Source organism: Glycine soja, chromosome 5 (assembly GCF_004193775.1).
Source record: "Glycine soja cultivar W05 chromosome 5, ASM419377v2, whole genome shotgun sequence".
Classification (NCBI taxonomy): domain Eukaryota; kingdom Viridiplantae; phylum Streptophyta; class Magnoliopsida; order Fabales; family Fabaceae; genus Glycine; species Glycine soja.
Window position 1 is genome coordinate 3,835,360 of NC_041006.1, and position 23,052 is coordinate 3,858,411.

The window sequence follows — 23,052 nt, forward strand, 5'->3', positions numbered from 1 at the left end:
TCTTTTCTTTTAGACTTTTACTTTCATTTATCGCAATGTCTCTGTTTTTTTTTTTAATGAATGTGTATTTAAGTGCATTAATTTACTTTAGCGATGTTTTAAAAAAATTAATACTGGTAGCACTATTATTTATCGTTGCAATCAATACAACTGAGATACTAGTATCTCATTATTTTCAGTTTCTTGAGTATTTACTTATCACATGACCTTAATAATGGAAAATGGTTATTGAAATCTCTGCAAAAACGTCAGAATTCTGCATATGGAAAGTTACATGCATGTACGAAAACTTTAACTTGAATTGATTTTATTTAATTTTTCCTTGGTAGGAAACTTCAATAGATTTTTAATTTGTATTGTTTTGTCTCCATTATTTGTCGCTAGCTTCCAAAGCAGAATTGCCGGTTGAATCTTAGCGAAAACAATCAACGATGGACACAAATGCATTTTGAATCCAATTATTGATAGCTTTATTTTGTTAACTATTTAAGGAAATCCACACCAGAGATCATAGTTGTCTCGATTCCTTGGGAATTTTTTATTAAATTCTTTTAAAAATCTCTTACAATTTTATATTTTTAGTATAATTCATTAATAGTGTGATGAAAATATAATGTATTATACTAAAAATATATTACACCATGATATGTATTTTTGCCTTAATCTATTGAATGTTAATATGATGCATCATATTTTTAATGAATTAAAACTTATAATAATAATTTGTTTTTATTAATTAAATAAAGATTATACTAACAAAAACAAATACAACGTTACACGCATATGACATTCTTTTTGTGATACATTTCCGAATGACAATATATAATGTATGCGACAATTTTTTTTTAATGAAAGATGAATTATCATTAGGTGAAGCTTGTGTGTGTATTGTTTGCCATAATAGTGTTGTTATTTTTTTAATCATGTTAACCACAAAAATACTGATTATAGAATCGATAAATAATTTTAATAAAATTATAAAATTGTATTGAAAATTATAAGAACGTGTTCATATATAATTTTTTTTAAAAATATTCGTTAGCATTTTCATTTTACCAAAATTGTGAGTATATTTTTTGGTACAATGGAAAAAACCAAAATTGTGAGTATAGTATTGTTGCATTATTATTTGAATAATTTCAATTGATGATAAAAAGTATGATTGATCAATTCATGATAAAAGTGAGTTTCGGTGATGCAGTAATGAATAAAAAGTGTCACATCAGTATTCTGTTGTGTTAGGTTCACTAAAAATATATATGCTGATCGTATACTATATCTTATAAATCTTACGTAAAAATAATATGCATTCATAATATATAAAGCGATTTTATAAATCATTTAATTATAAATTATTATTATTATTATTATAATTTTGATAATAATTACCTTAAAAATTATATTAATAATAATTTTTATTTGTTGACAGTAAAAAAATTTATACTGAGAATAGCCATTAAACTCAAACCTTGTACGGTTGAACCTTTGATAAAATTGCATTCTGGTTTTAATTTATTGAGGTGCTCGTTAGGTTCACCAAAAAAAATATGTGCTGGTCTTCACAATAAAGAAAATAAAAATTATGAAAAAAAAGGTTTAAAATCTTGCTTCTTTCATTTTTTATTTTTCCTTTCAACAAGTAATATATTTTTTTTAAAAAAATATTTCCTCTCTATCATTATTGTTTTTATTATTAATGTTTTCAAACCATACAGACCTCATCTTTTAAAAAGGCAACATATTATATTCACCTGAAAGACAAAAAATAAGGAAATTTATTGTCATCTTAAAAAATGACTAAGGAAAGACAATCTATATAAGAAAAAGTTTTAAATAGACATGAATGATATAATTAATTCTTAATATTATAATTTTTTTGTTTAAGGCTTAAATATTTTTTAGTCTTTTAAATTTGAGTAGCTATTTTTAATCCTTGAAAAAATCTATTTTTATTAGTCCCTCAAATTTTTAAAAAAATTACTTTTAATCCCTATTTGATCATCGTATTTATAGTTTTATAATCTATAATGATTTTTAACCATCACAATTTGTTTTTAATTTAATTTTTAAAAATATCTTCTGATGATTTGAAACCAAAATAAAGAAAAAAACATGAATGTAAATTTGTTGCAGTTTTTTATTTAAATTTACAAATTTTAACAATTTTATACCATCATAAATCAATTAAAGAAATTAAATTTTAAATGATTTATGATGGTAAAAAACTGTTTCAAATTATGATACTATTAATGCAATAAAAAAGGAAATAAAATCATTTTTCATTAATTAAATCTATTTTAGTTGTTTTAAATTTGAAATTTTTAAATATTCTTGTCGTTAATATTTTTAATATTGATTTTATAACCATTAAAATAATTTACACTACATTTCAATTTTATATTTTTGATAATCAATAAAATGATTTTAGGAGGTTTGTAACATATTTCCCCTCACTTGGTGATTTGTTAAACTACTTTTCAAGAGTCATAAATTATTTTCCTTATAAATATCAACTACCACAATTAATAATTTTGATTCACCTTACAAAAGTATTGATTTTCTCTAATTTCGCTTTATGTAATTTAAAAAGTATTTTTTTATTTCCTCTAATTTTCTTCTCACTTTTCTTAATTATATCATTAAAATAAGATTTAAATATGCTTTTAGTTTTGAGATTTTATTTTTTTTAGTTCTTCAAATTAATGTTTACATTTTTTAGTCCTTTAAACATAAGAAATGTTATTTTTAATCTTTTTGTCTAAATATCAATAACATTGTCAAACAAAGAATGTTAAATTCATAATTTGTAGCGATTTTTATCGGTGAAAATTTAATTTTATAATTTAAATTTTAATATTTAATTTCTAACCACCACAAATTAAAAATAAAAATCAAATCCCCCAAAATCTCCACCTAACAACTCCGCAAGGATCTCCACCCAAGAAGCTCTTGGCAAGGAAATCATCAAATACTACTTTCAAGGTACATGCTTTAGTATTTATCACCAATAGTTGAATACAGAATCTTACCTTCTTATTTTTTGTCCATGTTTATGGTGCAGACTTGCGAGTACATGAAGGAGACTTTTGCTTGAATACAATATTATTGGAATTAGAATCACATGTTAAAATTTTTAATGGTTAATAATCATCACAAATTACATTTTAAAATTAAAAATTAAATTCTAGCAATAAAAAATTAGAATAAATTGTGAATTTCTTATTCCTCATTTCACAACACTGGAGAATGACTAAAAAAATATATTTTTTTAATTTCAGAGACTAAAAAAACATTTAACTTTGGAGGACAAAAATAAAAATAATTTATATTTAAAGAACTAAAAATATATTTAAACTTTAAAATAATTTTGTCTTCTCACTTGATAAGTGAGAAATTATATTTTCAAGAAGGCAAAATTTTTCTTTTTTTTATCATTATAATATTAGCATAAAATATTTATTAATTTTGTTAATGATTAATCTCTATTTTTAGTATAATTTTTCCTTTCAAGTAGGTCCTCTCTGCTCACAAAAATTAAATTTAAAATCTTATTTAAGATATCAATACAATATTTTTTTCTTTTTTTATCCATAAAAATAAAAAATATACCAAAAGATTTATAATACTTACACACTTTATTTAACTAAGTCAAACTCCATGCAATAATTCTTCTAAATGCATGTGTTTAATGTTTGTGATATCTCTTTTATTTTAACTTTCTTGAATATTATTTATACCATGACCTTATAATGCATAGTGGTTAACCTCTCTTTCTCGAGATCAGTACAGAAACGCCATAATTCTGCATCTGAAAAGTTTAAACACATACGCAAAACTATAACTATAATTGATTTGTATTAATTTTTTGTTGGTAAGAAACTTCAATAGATTTTTAATTTGTACATCGATTTGTCTTAATTATTGATCCCGAGCTAGCTTCCTCAGCAGAATTGCAAGCTGACACTTAGCGGAAACATGGAGTGATGGACCCAAGATATATTGTTTCCTGCAACATGGGTCCCTTGTTGAGTCCGAACCCAGTGTTATGTGTTTGAATTCTGAGACCAAAGACAATTGAAGCCATTGATGTGTCCTAATTTCCATAAAACATTATCCATCTTAATTACCCAAAAAACCGGGTTTTCTGTTGAAAGAACCCTGGGGAGAAAAAAGTTCTTGGACGATTAATCAATGGTTAATTAGGGTGACATTAGCATATACTACAAGTGCATTGGAAATCATGGACATTCCTATGCCCATGTCAATGTGAGGTCCCATTTGAAAAACGAAGCCAAAAGACATTTTCCTTCATTAGTAGGCAAAGTCATGGTCACGGTCTCATTGAGAAGCAACCATCACTTTGAAAAATAAGAAATCATATCTCACCTTGCCGTTTCTATGTTCCTTTATATATTTTATTACTATCATTATTATTATTATTATTCCCTTTCTTCAATTAAAAAATAATAGTAGTATTATAATAATAAACTAATGACCAAAGAATAAAAATATTACAATTTAGTAAAAGAATTCAATGTGGTCAATTTTTTTCAATGTAAAAAAGATTTTTTTTTTTTTAGCATTAACGGTTTTCCCCCATTTAGTAATATTTTGCTTATCTAGTTCGCTCTCCAATGAATACTTGCAATAAATCAACAATACAATAGTCAAAGAATTTATCATGATTCAATTACTGCTCTTAAAATTTAAAATACAACCACCTTCATATAAATTCTTAAAATCTTACTACCACTTACTAATAAAAGTAAATATCATGAAGTAAGAAAGATGAAAGGATAAGGTAAAAATTGCAAAAAGCAAAAGGGGACCAGACTCAGCCGAGGGTTAAAAGTAAAAAAGAAAGTCCAGGTCAGTAACGTCCCACGTGAGCGTCAGCTAAAGACAACGCGGCATCCTTAAAAAAGTTTAATGAGGAGAGGGAAAATAAACACACAATATATTCATTATTTTAAATTTTTAATTAAATAAAAAAGAAAAATCCCTGTCTGGGTTACACGCTCGACACTTTATATAGAACCGAGAAGTTACGTGCATCTCAAAAAGTGGCAGTGGCAGTGGTAGTGTGAGAATTAAGAAGAAGAAGAAGAAGAAAGGAATGTGAAGTGTGTTTGTTGGACTTGGTTGGTGTTAAGAGATAGAGAGGGAGATGGGTGGCGTAACTTCTTCTATGGCGGCGAAGATGGCGTTTTTTCCGCCTAACCCGGCGTCGTACAAGGTGGTGGAGGAGGCGGCGACGGGGGCGTTGGTGTTGGAGGCATTTCCTCGGCGCGAGAACGTGCGGGTTGTGAAATTCGGGACTAGGCGTGGAACTGAGATAGTGGGGGTGTATATTGCGCACCCCATGGCCAAATCCACCATCCTTTACTCGCATGGGAATGCGGCTGATATCGGACTCATGTTTGAGCTCTTTGTGGATCTCAGCACCCACTTGCGTGTTAATCTTTTCGGGTAATTCAAGTTTTCTTCTTTCTTTCATCTTTCAATTGTCATCTTTATGTACATTCATACATGTATAAGAGCTACATGCATCACAATTTATCTTATTTTGATGAAAGTCTAGTGAAGAGGGATACCCTCGAATTAGGTCGGTGACAGGGTAACTTTTGTAGTGTATGTTGAGTTTTCGTAGCAATTTACTTAGCTTGGACTGGTTTTACAAGGTTCTGATTTTGATAGGTTGGGTGACATGAAAGAATTGATTGATTTTTGTTTTTTGTTATGGTTTGATGAATGAAAATGCCATGAGGTCGGTATGTCTTGAACTCAGTGTTATCTGCTGGCATGTAACGGGGGGAAATATCCAAGTGATGATTTCTGGTTAGTCTGTGTATAGATCTGTTTTGCTTTGAGCATGTGTTTTCTCTTTTCTGTGGTTCTTCCATGAATGGAAGATAAATATTTGAAGGTGGAAGTGACATTCCATTGTTTTTTTAGTATGCTACAAGTATAAGCTATATTTGATTATTGTTGATAAAGTTTGAATTTGTTTATGGGAAGGAAGTTGGAATTTAATTATTTGACTCTGACAAATGCAATCAGAGGGTTTATGGTTAAGTTAGCGGTGATCATTTACTGGAAAGGTTTCAGTGCAGCTTGTGCTGTAATGAAGTGATAGCAGGGTTGATTTGCAATTAGGTTAGTTATGGCCTATCAAGCACGGACTTGGACATGGGACACAACACGGCTAAAATCTAAAACATAGGACATAGGGACACAACATTATATATATATATATATATATATATATATGATCAACATGAAAAAAAATGTAAGTTGATAATTAAGATTTATATCAAGACGAACAAAGGATGTACCAAAAACACATGAAAGGAGAGGAAAGTTAGTGAACTAGAAAAGAAAAACAAGACGAAGTGATAAACAAAGGGTCCTCTAATGTGAAGTCAGCCAAGCAAGACGACCAGACATCAACAAGGCAATGATGAATGGAAAATAACCAATGATAATGACGTACTCGAGAATGTGAACAGATGGTGTTGTGCAAAAGGGGCAAATCACAAACGTGCATAGAAGAGAAGAAGGCAAAACGTTACGTGAAAGAGAAAGAGGTTACCAAAATATGCTAATTTTTTTAAGAAAAAAATATAATCTCATTTTTTAGGTTGATTTTTGATAAAAAAAAAAATCAGATAAGTATCTATTGTGTGTCCAGAGAAGTGTCTGCTGTGTGTCCAGCTGTTTAGAGAAGTGTCTGTGGCATGTCGAAGCCCCAAAAAAAAAATTGGACACTGCAAACACATGTCCCACACAGTGTCCGCCACGTGTCCGAGGAGTGTTGGTGTCGGAAATGTGTCCAACACGTGGACATGGCATTCATCGGAAGTGTTCGTGCTTCCTAAGTTATGGCCATCTCCTGGGCAAGTATTAATGCAGCCCCTGTAGTCATGAAGCAATAACAGGGCTGGATACACTGTAAGTTAGCTCTGTCCATCTACCAGATAGGTTTCAATGCAGTTTGTGGTGGTGTTGTCGTGAAGTGATGAGCGGGGTGAGGTGCAATTAAGATTTATATGATTCACATATCAACAAATGATCGCATAAATAAGACTTAAATGCAATAAAAACATAAACTAATCAAGATAAGCAATACTGGAAACATGATAACATTTAAGTACACAGCCAACTAACTACAGGTCAAGTCAGAAGACACAACAAAAAGTATATCAGCAGACAGCCTTCTTGCTTTCTTTATTCTTGCATGCATGCAACCTAGGTCAGTTAACAATCTAAGGGTGGATTTCTCGGTCATATTTGGTTTGGATGATTGTATTTGACTGAAAAGTCTCTTTGGATTAGATCTGTTGAGTGTTTTAAGGATAAGAGTCAAATTGCCAAAATTTCATAAAGTGCCATCAGCTACTTTTCTGCATCAATAAGAAGTAGCTCTTCACAGACGAGTCGTACAAACTCCTTGCCTCAGTAGATAGGCAGCCAAATCAGCCACCTTGTGACAGCATTAATGTAACACAATTAAGGCCTTTATATTCCTTTTTGTTCCCAGATAGGCATTTCCTTTTCCATCTATGTTTTTTCCCAGAAAGGATTAGTTGTGTAATCAACACACACTGAAAACTCACATATGTTTGCTCCATTACATTTTAACTCCATATATGTAGAGTGCCACATTAAATCTTTTCTCTAGTAGTGAAATTGTAAACGTTGATGGGTTAGTCTAGTTTTTAGATTGCTCATCCCTATGCTTATGATAGTTGTCTAATTTATTAAAGAACACATTTATAAGTCTCATGTTAATGACGCTTTCAAGCATGTTGGTTTAATAAATGCAGATATGATTACTCTGGTTATGGGCAGTCATCAGGGAAGGTAATTACTCTACTTTTCTTTCTGGATTTATTCGCTTCTTTTGATCCTGGCATGATACTTATCCGGATATCATTGCACAGCCAAGTGAGAATAATACTTATGCGGACATTGAAGCTGCATATAAGTATCTTGAAGAGAACTATGGTACTAAGCAAGAAGACATAATCCTTTATGGTCAATCAGTTGGAAGTGGTCCTACTTTGGATCTTGCCACTCGTTTACCCCGACTAAGGGCTGTTGTTCTCCACAGTCCTATACTATCAGGATTGAGAGTCATGTACCCTGTGAAACGGACATACTGGTTTGACATTTACAAGGTCAGATACTTTGTCATTGTCCTATATGCTTTGGTTTCCTTTTTCTCAAGAAAACTATTTACATGGACCTGAACATAGTTGTGTTATTCTTGCGCAGAACATTGACAAAATTCCATTGGTGAAGTGTCCAGTGCTGATAATTCATGTAAGCACTCAATACTTATTACATTGAATATCCACTTTCTATTGTTATCATATGGATGTTATCATATTTTCTGTGGTCACTGTAAGTTGTAACTGTTATCCAATCAACAATCCCTGTAGTTGTTGCAGTCCTTAACTCAGTGCTTGCCTTGGAGCTTTGTGTTCAAAATGATAAATCTGCCTCTTTTTTATTCAAGTATTTTTTTTTCCCCTGTTGACCATTGCAATGAAAACCAAGATAAGTGGAGAACGATACATTTCATTAGCATGAGCTTGCTAATTTAATAAAGTAGAGTCTCTTCATTGAAGCTGACTTAACTGGCATTGAGGTCAAACAGACATTGAAGTGTTGTGGATACAAGAGACATCAGTGTGTTGCAGATATAAGCTTGTTAAATTGCTTTCTTGTAAATATTGTGACTTTACACTTATGGCTTTCTTATCATAACTTTTTGGGTACAAGTATTGCTTAACTAATTTACAATCATTCTTATACTTTATTCAGGGAACCGATGATGAGGTTGTCGATTGCTCTCATGGCAAGCAATTGTGGGAACTTTGTAAAGAGAAATATGAACCTTTATGGCTCAAAGGAGGGAACCACTGTAATCTGGAACTCTATCCAGAATACCTACGACATCTCAGAAAATTCATATCAATAATAGAAAACTCACCATCGCAGGGGCAAACTTTGTGGAAAAGCATAGGTGGAGTTGAAGAAGCCAGAAGAAGTGTTGATTGTTTTGAAGCTCCGAGGATGAGTGCTGATCTAAGGGACAAACCAAGGAAAAGCACTGATAAACAAGAACAACTGAAATTTCAAGGGCATAAGTTGAGTAATGTTGAAACAGTTGAGAAATCAAGGATCTCTTTTGATCATGTGGCAAGATCTCAAAGAAACAAAGAGAACCATGATAAATCTCGAAAAAGCGTTGATGTTCATTTTGGGAGGGCGAGGAAGAGCTTTGACTGGCTGGATAAAATTCGAGCTCGCTGAAGCTCTTGAAGAAGCATCTGGATAATTGGTAATGGGATTGGTATAGGGAGAGAGATAGAACACATACATAGTTACTCACATTGGGGGTTGGGGGGTATGTTTAACTAATGTGTTACAGTATGCTAATGTTGTTGGCGTGGTTTCTTGCATTGTTCTTGTAGATTTGGATATGTTGGGATTTCAAGAGATTCTAACCTTGTTTTAGTGTTAGTCTTAGAAATGAAGCTAATGGTTAAAGGCTGAAGGGGGCGATTTATTATGACTTGTAAAAATTCACATGATAAAATCTTCCTTGTTCTTATCCCAACTAATTTAAAATTAGCTTATCTTCATATTATTGCTTGTAGCTTCTTCACATTGTTACAAATTGGTTGAATTTTGCAAAATGAGATAACTTGCCTGAATTGGGGCAGCGATTTTTTAACAGAACTTATTAATACTAGATCAGATACAAATTTGGAATACCAAGATTCATATAAGGTGGTTTGTTACTTGCAATCTATTGATGTAGTAACAAAATTTAGTAATTTGTACGTGAAATTTGTGTAAAAATAAGCATCATTTGCTAACTACTTATATTTTGATGATTGGGAAAGAATAACTACTCATATTGGAGTAAATATGAATTTTGATTACTTCTTTCTTATATTGGCTTTCTGGAAAGTTATTGTCTCATTGAATACATATTTTTTTGAGAGATTTTTCCTTTTCCTTTTTTTTTGGGGAGTCTTGTTGGATACATATTCGACTATTATAAGCAAGAAGAAACAATATTTTTCCTTATTACTTTTTTATTATAGTATTTAAGGTTTGAATACCTATTAATGTTAATCACACTATTATTTCACAATATACAATTTTTATATTTTTAATATGTAACAAATATCTATTATTTGTTAAAATCAAAATTTATAAAAATAAAAAATTATAATGTTATAATAATAATTAATTGCTAGCGGTATAATTTTAATACAAATGAATTGTATTTATTGTTAAGTTTAATGTCACTTTTGGTCTATTATATTTCGTAGTTGTTTTGTTTTGGTGCTAAGTTTTAAAAGTTTTATCCTGATCCATTATGTTTTTTAAATATATCATTTTAATCATGTTTTGAATTTTATGTAAAAAAACGTTGATATTTTGTTAACTTTAAAATTTTTTAAAAAGGACCAAAATGATATTTCAAAAACATAAAGAACGAAAATAAAACTTTTAAAATTTAATGTACCAAAGCGAAACAAGTGTGAAAAATCATGGATCAAAAATGATATTAAACATTTTAAAATAATTAACTTTACGTAGTGAATTTGAAAACTGTCGATCTCTTTATTTTATTTTTTAGGTTTAATTATCAATTTAGTCTCCCAAATTATTATAAAAGATTCAATTTCGTTTCCAAATTTTTAAACGATTCAATTTAATCCCTAAATTTTTAAAAGATTTAATTCGGTCCTCATGTTTTTTAAAAATGTATCGATTTAATCATTTTAAAATATTCAATTTGGTCATTAAGTTTTTTAGAATCTATTCTATTTGGTCCTCAAGATTGCAACCCAATTCAACAGAAAGGACTAAATTGATGCATTTAAAAAAAACTCAAGAACTAAATTGAATCTTTTAAAAGTTTGGGGACGAAACTGATAATTAAGCCTCTTTTTTTTAAAAAAAAAAACAACTAAAGAATCATCATCTCTTCTAACCTCTTCTAGATCTGGAAAGGTAGATAATGTAGCACCACATAGATCGAACGGTGTCAAAACATAATCTCGCTGGAATCACTTAAAAATCTTATACTCCTCACCAAAAAATCAAAACCTTTCATACAATTATGCTATTGAAAACAGAAGCAATGGAGATCGAAGCAAGGATCGTCTTTGATGAAAGACAAAAGCATGACCTTAACTTGCCAATTAACTCATATCTGAACGAGGATGTCACATTGTAGTTCTTTGTGAGGTCTACGAGCAATACCTTCACTTTGGCACATGATTGGACTAAGCAAGTAGAAGATTTTCTATTTGACATCTACAATTGGGCTGAACGAAGATGAGCAACGCGAAGAGGGACAAAACGGTGCGTTCCATTGGAAGATGATTCTAATCAACCCGACAGATTAAACCTCATCTACAATCCGACATTGTCAATTTTTTTCTTTGCCTTTGTCAACATGTTGTTGAGGGCGACTATGAGATGGTTGTTGCGTTAGGTGAGGTGGCAATTCCAATCATGTAGGGAGGATGTTACGCAAACGAAAACAAGGGTAGGGCAACGGTCTTTTTAGGTCAGTGACGAGAGACAAAGCGACAGAAGGAGAACGAATCCTTATTATTGTGATTGAGAATAATTGGTGAAAGAAATTATTATCATTATTAAATTATTAAATTGAATGAAGATGATGATAATAATATGAGAGTGAAAATTGTTGTTGTATATAGTTTTATATCTATCTTTTTTTCATTTACTTAGTAATTTTTAATTTATAAATAAAAAATAGTGGAAATTTTAGCTGTCACGGTACTAATTTAACTATTTTAAAACTAAAAACACTCACAGACTAATGAAAAATTAATAAATAATTAAAACAATATATTTTTAAATCATAAAGAATCGAATAAAATTTTTAAAATATAATATATTAAAGTAAAATAATTATAAAACATAATAAATAAATTATAATGAAATGAAAATTTTAAAACTTAAAATATTAAAGTAAAACAGGTGCACCATATAATGATTCCAAACTGACATTAGACTTTTATTATTATTGATATATTATTTTTCAAATTTTGATAAAGCTACCCTAGGACCTAGGTTTACACTTTCTCTTTTCTTTTCTGTGAGAGTGCAGCGTCTTTTCTTCTTTTCAAAATTCATTCCCTTGCCTTGCATGCGTTTTCACTTTTTCAGCGCTACACCTTTCTATCCGCAATCTAAGAGCTGGGGAGGAAGTCGATTACGTTTTGATGATTATTGCTATGCTTAATTCTTGTTTGGAGGTTTAACTATGAAATAAACGCTTTTCTGAAAAATATTATGTTGAGTGGTTTTTTTGTGCCGTGCCAAAAAATATCTGTCATAGGGAGAGAGGAAGAGACCGGGGGAGTGTGTTTAGGAGTAAGGAGGGTAGTTTATGTGGAAGAGGGAGTGAGTAAGTAAAAGGGGACGTGTAAATAGCAAATGCCAAATGTTCTGTGGGTATGGAGCCCCAAGATTTTGATGGTAGAGATTTGGGAAAATGCCCCTGAAAGAAATTATTGTTTTCAAGAACCCTATTTCATCCAATTTTCATCTTTCTTGTGGATCCTGAATTGCAATTTCAGTTTACATTTGCTCTAATTTTTAAATCAAAAGTTTGGTGGTTGGATTCTGTTTTTTGGGCAGCAATGGCGAAAGCATGGAAGTCACAAGAAGAAATTGCCAGTGAAGCTATCAAGCATACTTTGAGGGCTCTGCGGAAGCGCCATTTGCTTGAGGAAGCTGCTCATGCTCCCGCTGTTCTAGCTCTTTCTAGACCCATCGTTTCTCAGGTCCTCTCTCTATAATTCGCTATCAACAATATTCATGCTTCTTATGAATTACTAATTTGTATCTGATTTCTATCCCTAATTATGTCTTAGAAATTTGTTTAATCATCGGTTCCAATAGAATAGTTCATGTCTACAATTTTGCCCATCTTCAGGGGGTGGTGATAATGGGTATTAATGCTGTTACTTGGATCATGGTCTGTGTCTAGCAGTTTATCAATTGGAATGCTGTCATTGAGTTTAATGTTGTGTGTATTTATGTCTTTGAAGGGCTCTGAGTGGAAAGAGAAAGAAGAGAATCTTCAAGTGGAACTTCAGCAATGCTACAAAGCTCAATCTCGCCTGTCTGAGCAACTTGTTGTGGAAGTAGCTGAGTCCAGAGCTTCGAAAGCGTTGCTTCAAGAGAAAGAAAATGCATTGGCTGATCTGCAGAAGGAGTTGACTGAATTGAGGTTGCTCAACTTTTCTTATGTGTTTAATGGCCTTTCAATTCCATACTCTTCTTTCTTCTTCTTTTTTTCTTTTTTTTTGAGTTTGTGGCAAATGATTGAGTTAAATTATCGTTGCAGGGATGAGTGCTCTCAATTGAAGGTGGACTTGGAAGAAAAGATTAAATCTCTGGAAGTGATTGTCAGCGAGAATTCTGAACTTAAAGCACAACTGGAGCAGATGACTATTAAAGCCAATAAAGCTGAAGCAGAAAATAAGATGTTGATAGACCGCTGGATGTTAGAAAAGATGAAGGATGCTGAACGCCTAAATGAGGTACAATATCTTACTTTTGGAATTAGATATTTAGTATTGGTCTGTGTTATCAACAGTGGATGGTGGAATATGGCAGAATGCCCAAATTCCGTCATATAAACACGTCATTCTGGCCTATGGCACCGCCATCACAAATTGCCTATGGCGGTTGCCAAAAAATCTGCCATGCATTCCACCATGGCAGCCATGGTTCTGCCATTTAACAACATTGGTATTGGCACCCATTCTCTGTATTATTTGAACTAAGTGCTGCTGAATGCCGATCTTCACCTGCTTCTGATGCTTAAATTTCATTTTGCTTGATTCAGCAATGTTAAGCCAATATTGCCATGTACTTCTGAACTAACTTTTTGATAGTTTGGCATCTGAAACTTGTCTGTTAGTGATTTATCTATTTAAAAGTCAGTGCATGATAGAAGTGAATCATTACAATAGTTACATTAGCAGTGCAAGTTTCTTATGTGTAGAATCCTCACAAAACTGTGATGCCACTTGCTAATTCTTGTTACATATGCTACTTAATTAATAATTTAGTTCCTATCACTTTAGGCCAACGCACTGTATGAAGAGATGGTTGAGAAACTAAGGGCCAGTGGGTTAGAACAACTTGCAAGGCGGCAGGTGGATGGTATAGTTCGCCAAAGTGAAGAAGGTGCTGAGTTCTTTTTAGAGTCAAACATCCCTTCCATATGTAAATACAGGCTTCGTGCACATGAAGGTGGTTGTGCTTCCATGTTGTTTGAATACAATTCCAGTAAATTGATTACTGGGGGACAAGATCGGTTAGTTAAAATGTGGGATGCAAATACAGGATCCTTAAGTTCTACTCTTCAGGGCTGCCTTGGCTCAGTATTGGATCTCACAATCACCCATGATAATCGATCTGTCATTGCTGCAAGCAGCTCAAACAACTTGTATGTATGGGATGTCAACTCAGGTCGTGTCCGCCATACCCTTACTGGCCACACAGATAAAGTTTGTGCTGTAGATGTCAGCAAGATTTCAAGTCGTCATGTTGTCAGTGCTGCCTATGATCGTACAATAAAAGTTTGGGACTTAGTGAAAGGTTACTGCACAAACACAATAATATTTCACAGCAACTGCAATGCTCTTTCCTTCAGCATGGATGGTCAGACCATATTTTCGGGACATGTTGATGGTAACCTTCGGCTATGGGACATTCAAAGTGGAAAGTTACTTAGTGAGGTTGCTGCACATTCACTTGCAGTCACATCACTATCCCTTTCTCGAAATGGAAATGTTGTACTGACCAGTGGAAGGGACAATTTACACAATTTGTTTGATGTGCGATCTCTGGAAGTTTGTGGCACATTAAAAGCCATGGGAAACAGAGTGGCTTCTAATTGGAGTCGCTCCTGTATCAGCCCAGATGACAATCACGTTGCTGCAGGGTCTGCTGATGGATCTGTCTATATTTGGTCAATATCTAAAGGTGATATAGTCAGTACTCTGAAGGAACACACTTCCTCTGTTCTGTGTTGTAGGTGGAGCGGAATTGGAAAACCCCTAGCTTCTGCTGATAAGAATGGGATTGTTTGCGTCTGGACATGATGGGCTTTCATTTCTTTGGATACGCTTAGAGGTTTGACAACACTAAAATAGATAAGGTTTGCATATATGCAAGGGGTGTGGTACTACTCATTTGTACAGTTTTCAGATTGGGTGGTTAAACTCTTTATTACGGTTTTATGTTCATACAAGGTATAATATACCATTCAAATCAGGAACCATGTATTTATTATTTTTTTAACGATGTTTCATCTAAATAAACTAGTCTCAAGTGAAACTTGAGTAGACTAATTTGTGATGAAGGCATGAAGCCTTTCTGTTTTACTAAATACTAATGTTGAATTGGCAAAATTTGATGACATGTCACCGGCAGGCTGTCATTGATGCAAATTATAGTGTCCCATTAACGTGCAACAAGTAACTTGTTCCCATAACCTGCGGTTGAAAGTTGTCATATTTTTAATGAGTAATGTTAACTACATGGATACATATATGCTCCAGTTTTTGGTATTTGTTTCTTCCAAGAATATCTATTTCTGGAAATTAATTTTCAGAAAGTATCCAAGACTTCTGGCAATTAGTTTCCAGAATGTGTTAAGTTCTGGAATTTATTGAAAATTTATGTATCTTGCCATGGCAAACCTACTCAGGATGCAAAGACCTTGCCAAACCCTCTCATGCCTGGGCTTGTGTTGCTGGTTTGATTATGATCATGGTCTGCAAAAAAAAAATCCACCTCTTTCCGTTGCAGCCTCTCCACACAGCCATCCACCACCACCAACCACCTCTGCACTTATTCTGCCCTCCTCCACAGAACCTCTTCCCTTCGCTCCAGTGCCTGCATTCATTACCGCCATCTTCGTTCAACGCTTACTGTGTACCCAAAAAAAATGGCGAGCTTTCAGGTTTATATTGGGTGTATTAAACAAACAAAAACAAAGAGTTTTCCAATTCTCCAATGTCGAAAAATATATTGGGTTCACATACCATATAAAAACTTTTGGGTTCACACGTCTCAGATACAACTATCAAGCCCGATATTTCTCAGTTATGGGCAAAACATATTTTGGACTTAACCTAGGTCCAGCTTGAATATGTAGTCCAAAATATTATTTAACTCAATTCTGTCACGCAATCTTGTTTTCAAAATCTCTTAATAATAAGATTTAAAGGTACAACTCGCTACTTTGTAAAACATTTATTAAAAAAAATATTTATATCCTTTCACTAGATTCAACTTAATATTTGATCCCGAGGTTTAAAAAAATCAGAGAAAATGTGCATTTCAATAGTAGTAACTTAATTTTTCTAGACATAACAGAGCGGGGAGACTGGAGAGAGTAGGAGGCCACATTTTTTCATCTTGCCACACCTATCCCTCCGTATTCAGATAAAAAAAAATCTCAAAATATCACATTTAATTTTTAACGTGATATAAATTATTTTTTATCACCAAACTCCTAATAATATCACTTTAATTTTTAAATTTGATATTAATTATTTTTAATCTATTAAATAAGACTAGTTTTGTAGTAAACTTACTAATCTATTTATTAATTTTCTAAGTTTATATAAAACAACCTTAGTTATTTTTTTATTACCAGTTACATTGAAAATATAAAAATCACGATAGGCATATTAATAATATTTTCTAGTAAAATACTTTTATATTTAATTTCTTAACCAACACCACGCTTGTTAGCATTTTCCACTTATTATTATATTTTGATTATACCAAATCAAACGTGACCCATGTCATGATGTAAGAAGCACTGAGAACGAAATCGACTATATTTGCCGTATTATTTTATTTTATTTTACTATAGTAAATCAATGGTGACCTTTTACCAAAAAAAAGAAGAAAAAGAAATCAATGGTGACCCATGCCATGACGTAAGCAGCAGTAGTGAGATTTTTATTTTTTTTAAATGCATAGTGAGAATGAAAGTGACTATATGCATACTATCTATGATAGAATGGAAAGAAAACAAGAAAAAAAATGAAATTTAAATTAAATAAAAATGAATAAAAATTATAAGATATTTTATTTTCAATCAAATAAAACAAAATATATTATTATTTGTAATTTATTTTCTTTCATTCTAACAATATTTGCGAAATGTCAAACTACCATAAAAAAGAGATCTTTTATAATAATTTATTTAACATTTCTATAATGTTATATTTTATTATACAATAACTTTTTTTTAAAAAATGTTTCAGTTTTAGAGGAAAGACGTCGGACACAGTATACAAGATGTTAAAAACTGTTTTCTGTTTGTTAAAAGACAAGAAAATAAAAAATTAAAACATCTTTAAGTTATATTAATTTTTTATTACTCATTTTATGTACATCTTCTTTTCGTATTTCTAATATCTACAAAACAGTGTTTGAAAAATATTTTATAAAATCATTTTTTTTAATTTATCTCTTTTTTACCACTTTTCAAATTAGAAGAAAACAAATTTTGACTAAAAAAACTCACTAAAATTATTTTTTATAGAAACTAAATAAAAATCACTTTCTTTTCATTCTTTTTGTTTTTAGTTTTAATAAATCTAATGTTTACAAGTTTTAGTAATAATTCTGATTCATCCAAGTGGGACAATATATGACTTAATTTTTACTTTCCTAAACAAGTAGAAGTGATATTAGTCAGAGTCACCATTCAAAAAAAAAAAGTTGACGAGTCATATGACGTTTTTAATATAATCCGTTTACAAACCTTTTGTGACACAATAATATTTCCTCAATGATCAAGTTTGTGGAACCCTAGGTTAATGCTTGCTTCATATTGACCACATTTCCACAATGATGGACTTCCAAACAGTCAATGGTATTACAATGTTCTTTCGACAGTGCCTCTCAATTTAAATTCATGCACTTAACTTTGTCTAGGATAACGGCCTGTGCGTGGTAATGGCACATACTAAAGCAAATGTCGAGTTGTTTGCTCAAAGGGTTCCTCAAGAACATCACTAAAGCAAATGTGAACCTCTTTGGCTATTTCATAGGATTAATGTCTGTCAGTCTGTGCCATTGTGGACTAACATGCAGGCCAATACCTATTGTTTTGACTCTGAAATTAAGGACCCTAATCATCATTCACACTATTCTGTTCTTCTTTTTAGATATTAGGATTTTTCTATTCTATGTAAGTTTGCACAGGTTAAGCATCTTTAAATGTCAACTTTTAACCAAATTTGAATAGTTAATTAATTATGTTTTATTTGAAAAAGTAATTATTTTTCTTTCCTATTTATTCTACTGAGTACTGACACATTTCTTTGTATTCTCTCTCTACAAATATTCATGACAAAACAAAAATCAGTTGTTTGCATTTAATCGGATAGATATTAAACTAAAAAATACTTACGTAAAAGAAAGAAAAAAAAGTAACGGAATTGACGAAAATTAAGCAAGGCTTCATATGCAATTTTCCAAGCTAAGACTCAACAATTTGCCATTCAGGTACAAGAAGTTGTTCACACTATCCAAACCTGCTTTTACACAGAACAAAAGCAGAATATTCTCTCCCTGTAGAAACTGCTCTATCAAGTATGTAACACGAAACACACCGTCCTTCCTATACATCATTATTCATTACAATATTCATAGTAATTTAAAACTTCTAATCCCGGGATTGTTTATATTCACTCTTGTTTCTTCATCTCGCTTCCTCTTTGGCAGAGACAATGAAGACATGACTTTGGCTGAGGCCACCTTCCTCGCTAGTAGTTTCCACTTAGCATCATCTTTCCGTTTCTCTTGCTGCATTCTCAATTGAAATTGCCTGTCAAATTCACCCAAAAAAGCAATGTTAACTATTAACCATGAGTGAGACACTGAGCAATTTTCAAAATAGATAAGACAACACAATCATAATAAGATTAGAAGAAAACAAGGACAGCGACATGGGCTTTGGGGTGCACCACCAACTGAAAATGGACGTTATATTAGACAACTTCAACTTGGGAATTCAAGATATGAGAAATGCAATTTGGTTCGAAAAGTTTCATACATGAATAAAAAATTGATTTTTGAGATAAGCATGAGAATATTATTATTTGTTAATGTTTTGATTAGATGAGTAAGTAATGTTCATTGGCGCACAATATCTTATGAGTTACAAGAGTTGGATGATTAAAAAAGAAAGAAAAAAGTTATAGGTTTATTCTATGTTAACAAAATTAATACTTTTAACAACTAACATCTATCTTTAAAAAAAATGTTCGTTGGTTTGTAAATCTACCAATCACTTAGAGGGATGATTGATAAAAAAAAAAAACCAAGGCCCAATTTATGTCACTCGCTTAGTACGCTTTTTTCTTTTTTTCATAATAAAGAAAGTAGATATACATCAGTAACCACGGATATTTTATTTCGTAGGGGTCCCATGATCTCATCACTGATAAATATTTGGCATGTTTTGACTCATGATCCTCAAAGGGAAGGTAGATCTAATAACTATCACCACGTTGGTCTTATGGAATTTATGGATCGCACAAGTGAATTTGGTTTATGAAATGTAACAAAACCGTGACTAGGACTTGACTAGGCACTAGCTGGTGGTGGTGAAGAATGGCAGAGTGATAAATGATGAGTTGGTGACAACTACGATGGACCAATTGAATAAAGATACGAGCCGGCCAACTACATATGGCCCTGAAAAATATCAAGAACAGGCTAGAGAACACGAAACTAATCCGTTGATGAACATGAATCAATTTATGATGGGACCCCAAGTCTAATAATTTCTTTTTTTGATTCATTCCCCAGATCTAATAATAGAGTAACCAGACAAGGGAATCAGATATAATATCACATCCAGATTAAGTTATGTCTTGAATGAAAACGATTTATGCTCCCCTCTGCTAAAAAATCTGATTCCTTTGGAAACTAAACAGTAATTTCCAAACTAATCATGGACTAATTACTTAATCATCACAGAAATTAAAAAGGTACATCAAAGCTAATTCTCCTCATGCTCCTGCTATTAAACAAATAAAACTAGTCCTATAAAACTACTTTTGTGTGCATGGAATGGAACTAGTTTGTTTAATTTAAACCAAAATGAAAGGTGGGGGGAGTTTCTGCTGTGTGAATCAAACACATGCGCACAGCTCAGAGCATGAATTAATACTACAGAAAGAAAATAAAAAAGCAATTCTCAACCTCAGGTTCCAATCTCTTATTCATTAATAATTAATAAAACAAATAAAAATAAATCCGATTAACTACGTTTGTTTGCAAGAAACTAGTTTTGTTCATTCAAAGACGGGGAAAAGGGTAAGAAAAAGTAAAATAAGAAAAGTCGGGACCAAATACTTTTCCTTAATATAGTCTAGTCGCCAAATATCTTTGACAAATCGCATGATTCTAAAGTCATAAAAACCATAATTATATATAATATAATATTCCTCGTGGCTTTTTTTATTAATTTATTACTAATATTGTATTAATATTATACTAGGCGCAAAGAAAGTCACAACTCACACGAGTGTAGATTTCAATTTAAAATTGGAAATTACCTGCAAAAAGGAACCTTGCAGGAGGAATCGGTGTGGTGACAAACATAGGAATGGAGTCGAAAGAGCTGCCACATTCGCTTGCACCGCACGCAGCCGCCGCGCACCTTCTTCTCGCACGTGGCAAAGTGGCGGATCAGAACCTGAAGAGCCTGGCACGTGGCGAATCTCCCACACGGCGTCCTCTCCCTCTTCTCCTCCGCAGCATCGTACGGTCCAACGTGGGTACACCCATCATAGCATATGTGCTCCAAACACTCCATCGCCTCGCTCAGCTCCGCGTATAGCCCCTGTTCCATCCTATACTTCCTCGATTTCTTTTTCCTCTGTCAAACAAACAATCCCGTTTAATACTTTAATTGTAATTAATTTCATTCAATTTAATTGACGCAACACTGCCTTTACATGCGTCAAAATATTTCATTTGGCGGATTGGAAGAATCATGTTTGATTCTATCATCTGAAAAATTCTTTTGATATGTACAATCATATTGACGCCAGTAAGATTAGTCTCTAATAAAGAGAATCAAGAGAGAGTCATGCTCTCTAACCCATGAAAGAAAAACAAATTTCATTCGATTTGAAAATGGATTAATAGATTAATTACGGTTTCGTGTTCGTCGATGAAGCGGAGAATGTCGAGTTCGAGCCAGGGGTCGTGTTTGACGAGGAACTTCCACCCCTCCGTTGCTTCCACCGCTTTGAAATTGTTGGCGAGGAGCTTCATGCAGCGAAGATGGAGATCCGGCGCGTCACAGAGACGCGCGAGTTGAAGCACGTCCACCACGTTCTCCGTGGTCAAGCGGTGGGTCAAACCCTTGATGCACCTCTGCTTCAGCTGCGGCACCATGTACACGTGCGACAATGCAAGAAGGTGCATCCCGTACTTGTCCATCTCCTCCTCCGTGCACCTGCAGAGGGGGGCATCTCCGTCATTTCACATTTGCCGCAAATTCACTAATTGATTAATGTTATGTGCGTGTAAACTAACCTGGAGGAGTAGAGGAATCCGACGAAGGCGGTGACGGCGTCGCAGGGGACGCCGTGGATTTGGATAATTCTCTCGGAGCTCCGATGCTTACGAGGGCGATCTATAAAGTTGTCAAAAACAGGGGACATGGAAGCCAGAATGCCGGCGTGGGCTGGAATGCGTGTTCCGTGGGAAGTGCGAATGAAGACATCGGGTTGAGGTAAGAAGCGGGTGGTGTGGTAGTGAATGGAAATGGTTTGGGGAGCCATGAATGATGAATGATGAATGATGAGAGATGGGGGATGAATGTGAACTATATATAGTTGCAAATGGAGAAACTTCTGCTTCAGCAATCAAGAACGTGTCTCATTTTATTCGCACGCCCCATTATTGCCCACCGCCTACCCTTCACATCACATTAGTCAATAAAGCAACCTTCTATTACTACTGCTCTTACCTTTCTCTCTCTGTCTTCCACTCTCCTAACAAGCCAGGTTTTTTTTACCCAACACGAAAACACAATCCAAGAAATACTTTAAAAAGAATAAAATAATAATAATGCTTTCGTTAAAATTTTAAAGTTTAATTTAAATTTCATTTCATTATTTTTATTTATTTTTTATTCTATGAATCATTTATAATAATTTATGTATTTTACTCGATTAACTGGGTTGATTTTTTTTTCCTGATATTTTAATTTGTTTTAGGTCCATTTAAATATCACTTTATAGACAGATTATAAAAGTGATTTGAATAATATTCCGAAGATTAAAAATTGTGTATTTTAAAATTAGAAAAATTAAAAAGACAAAAAAAAAATTAAAGAGATGAAAAAAACTAATTTACACTTTTTTTTTTATTGAATGAGCCAAAGACCCAAAAGATAAAAACTTTATAGATTACAGACATATTTACCTGAAAAAATAGTTGAGTTAGGATCTGACTCATTGATGGCAAGATAATTCGCATAGTTTAAAAACACTTGTAGAAAGAAATATTTTCTATGATTTTTCAAATAGCCCAAAAAAAAATTTCACTCGAAGGAACATAATGTTAGTAATGCCGTAGATTAATACTGTGAAGAAGATATTTATTTAGAGATATAAAAATCCATCCATTACTATCGTAGTATGTGCCAATTCATGATAGGTTTTTTGATTGAAAGACGAGAAGATTGAAATTTTTCATATCAGACAATCTTTAGTGGTTTTTGTCAATGTTGGTTTGCAAATATCTTCATTGATTTGTGTATTAAGGAGAGAGTTATTGGTTTCGTAAAAAATAAAAAAGAAACGAGACAGTTATTGGCACTTCCATCAGTATATTTTTTTTTACTTTCTAATCTTATCTTTATTTGAGTATTTCTAAAAGGTTAAAATCATTTTAGTTATGTATACAATTTAAAATAATTAT

General features: G+C 32.5%; 3 protein-coding genes across 3 annotated transcripts; 2 read left to right on the forward strand and 1 right to left on the reverse strand.

Annotated features, from left to right (window-relative positions):
* Positions 1–5,035: 5,035 nt before the first annotated feature.
* LOC114412019 (alpha/beta hydrolase domain-containing protein 17B-like) lies at positions 5,036–9,655 on the forward strand. The gene is made up of 5 exons (XM_028375782.1): positions 5,036–5,469; positions 7,827–7,863; positions 7,944–8,180; positions 8,278–8,325; positions 8,830–9,655. Exons 1-5 carry the CDS (start codon positions 5,168–5,170, stop codon positions 9,319–9,321), a joined length of 1,116 nt encoding a protein of 371 aa, XP_028231583.1. The 5' UTR covers positions 5,036–5,167; the 3' UTR covers positions 9,322–9,655.
* Positions 9,656–12,134: 2,479 nt separating this feature from the next.
* On the forward strand, positions 12,135–15,501 carry LOC114412020 (autophagy-related protein 16-like). The gene is made up of 4 exons (XM_028375783.1): positions 12,135–12,848; positions 13,116–13,297; positions 13,415–13,610; positions 14,160–15,501. The coding sequence occupies exons 1-4, from the start codon at positions 12,705–12,707 to the stop codon at positions 15,180–15,182; spliced, it is 1,545 nt and encodes a 514-aa protein (XP_028231584.1). The 5' UTR covers positions 12,135–12,704; the 3' UTR covers positions 15,183–15,501.
* Positions 15,502–18,545: 3,044 nt separating this feature from the next.
* Positions 18,546–22,054, reverse strand: LOC114412021 (BTB/POZ and TAZ domain-containing protein 1-like). Its single transcript, XM_028375784.1, has 4 exons — positions 21,661–22,054; positions 21,277–21,580; positions 20,673–20,995; positions 18,546–18,934 (listed from the first exon to the last, which is right to left on the reverse strand). The coding sequence occupies exons 1-4, from the start codon at positions 21,906–21,908 to the stop codon at positions 18,754–18,756; spliced, it is 1,056 nt and encodes a 351-aa protein (XP_028231585.1). The 5' UTR covers positions 21,909–22,054; the 3' UTR covers positions 18,546–18,753.
* Positions 22,055–23,052: the final 998 nt, after the last annotated feature.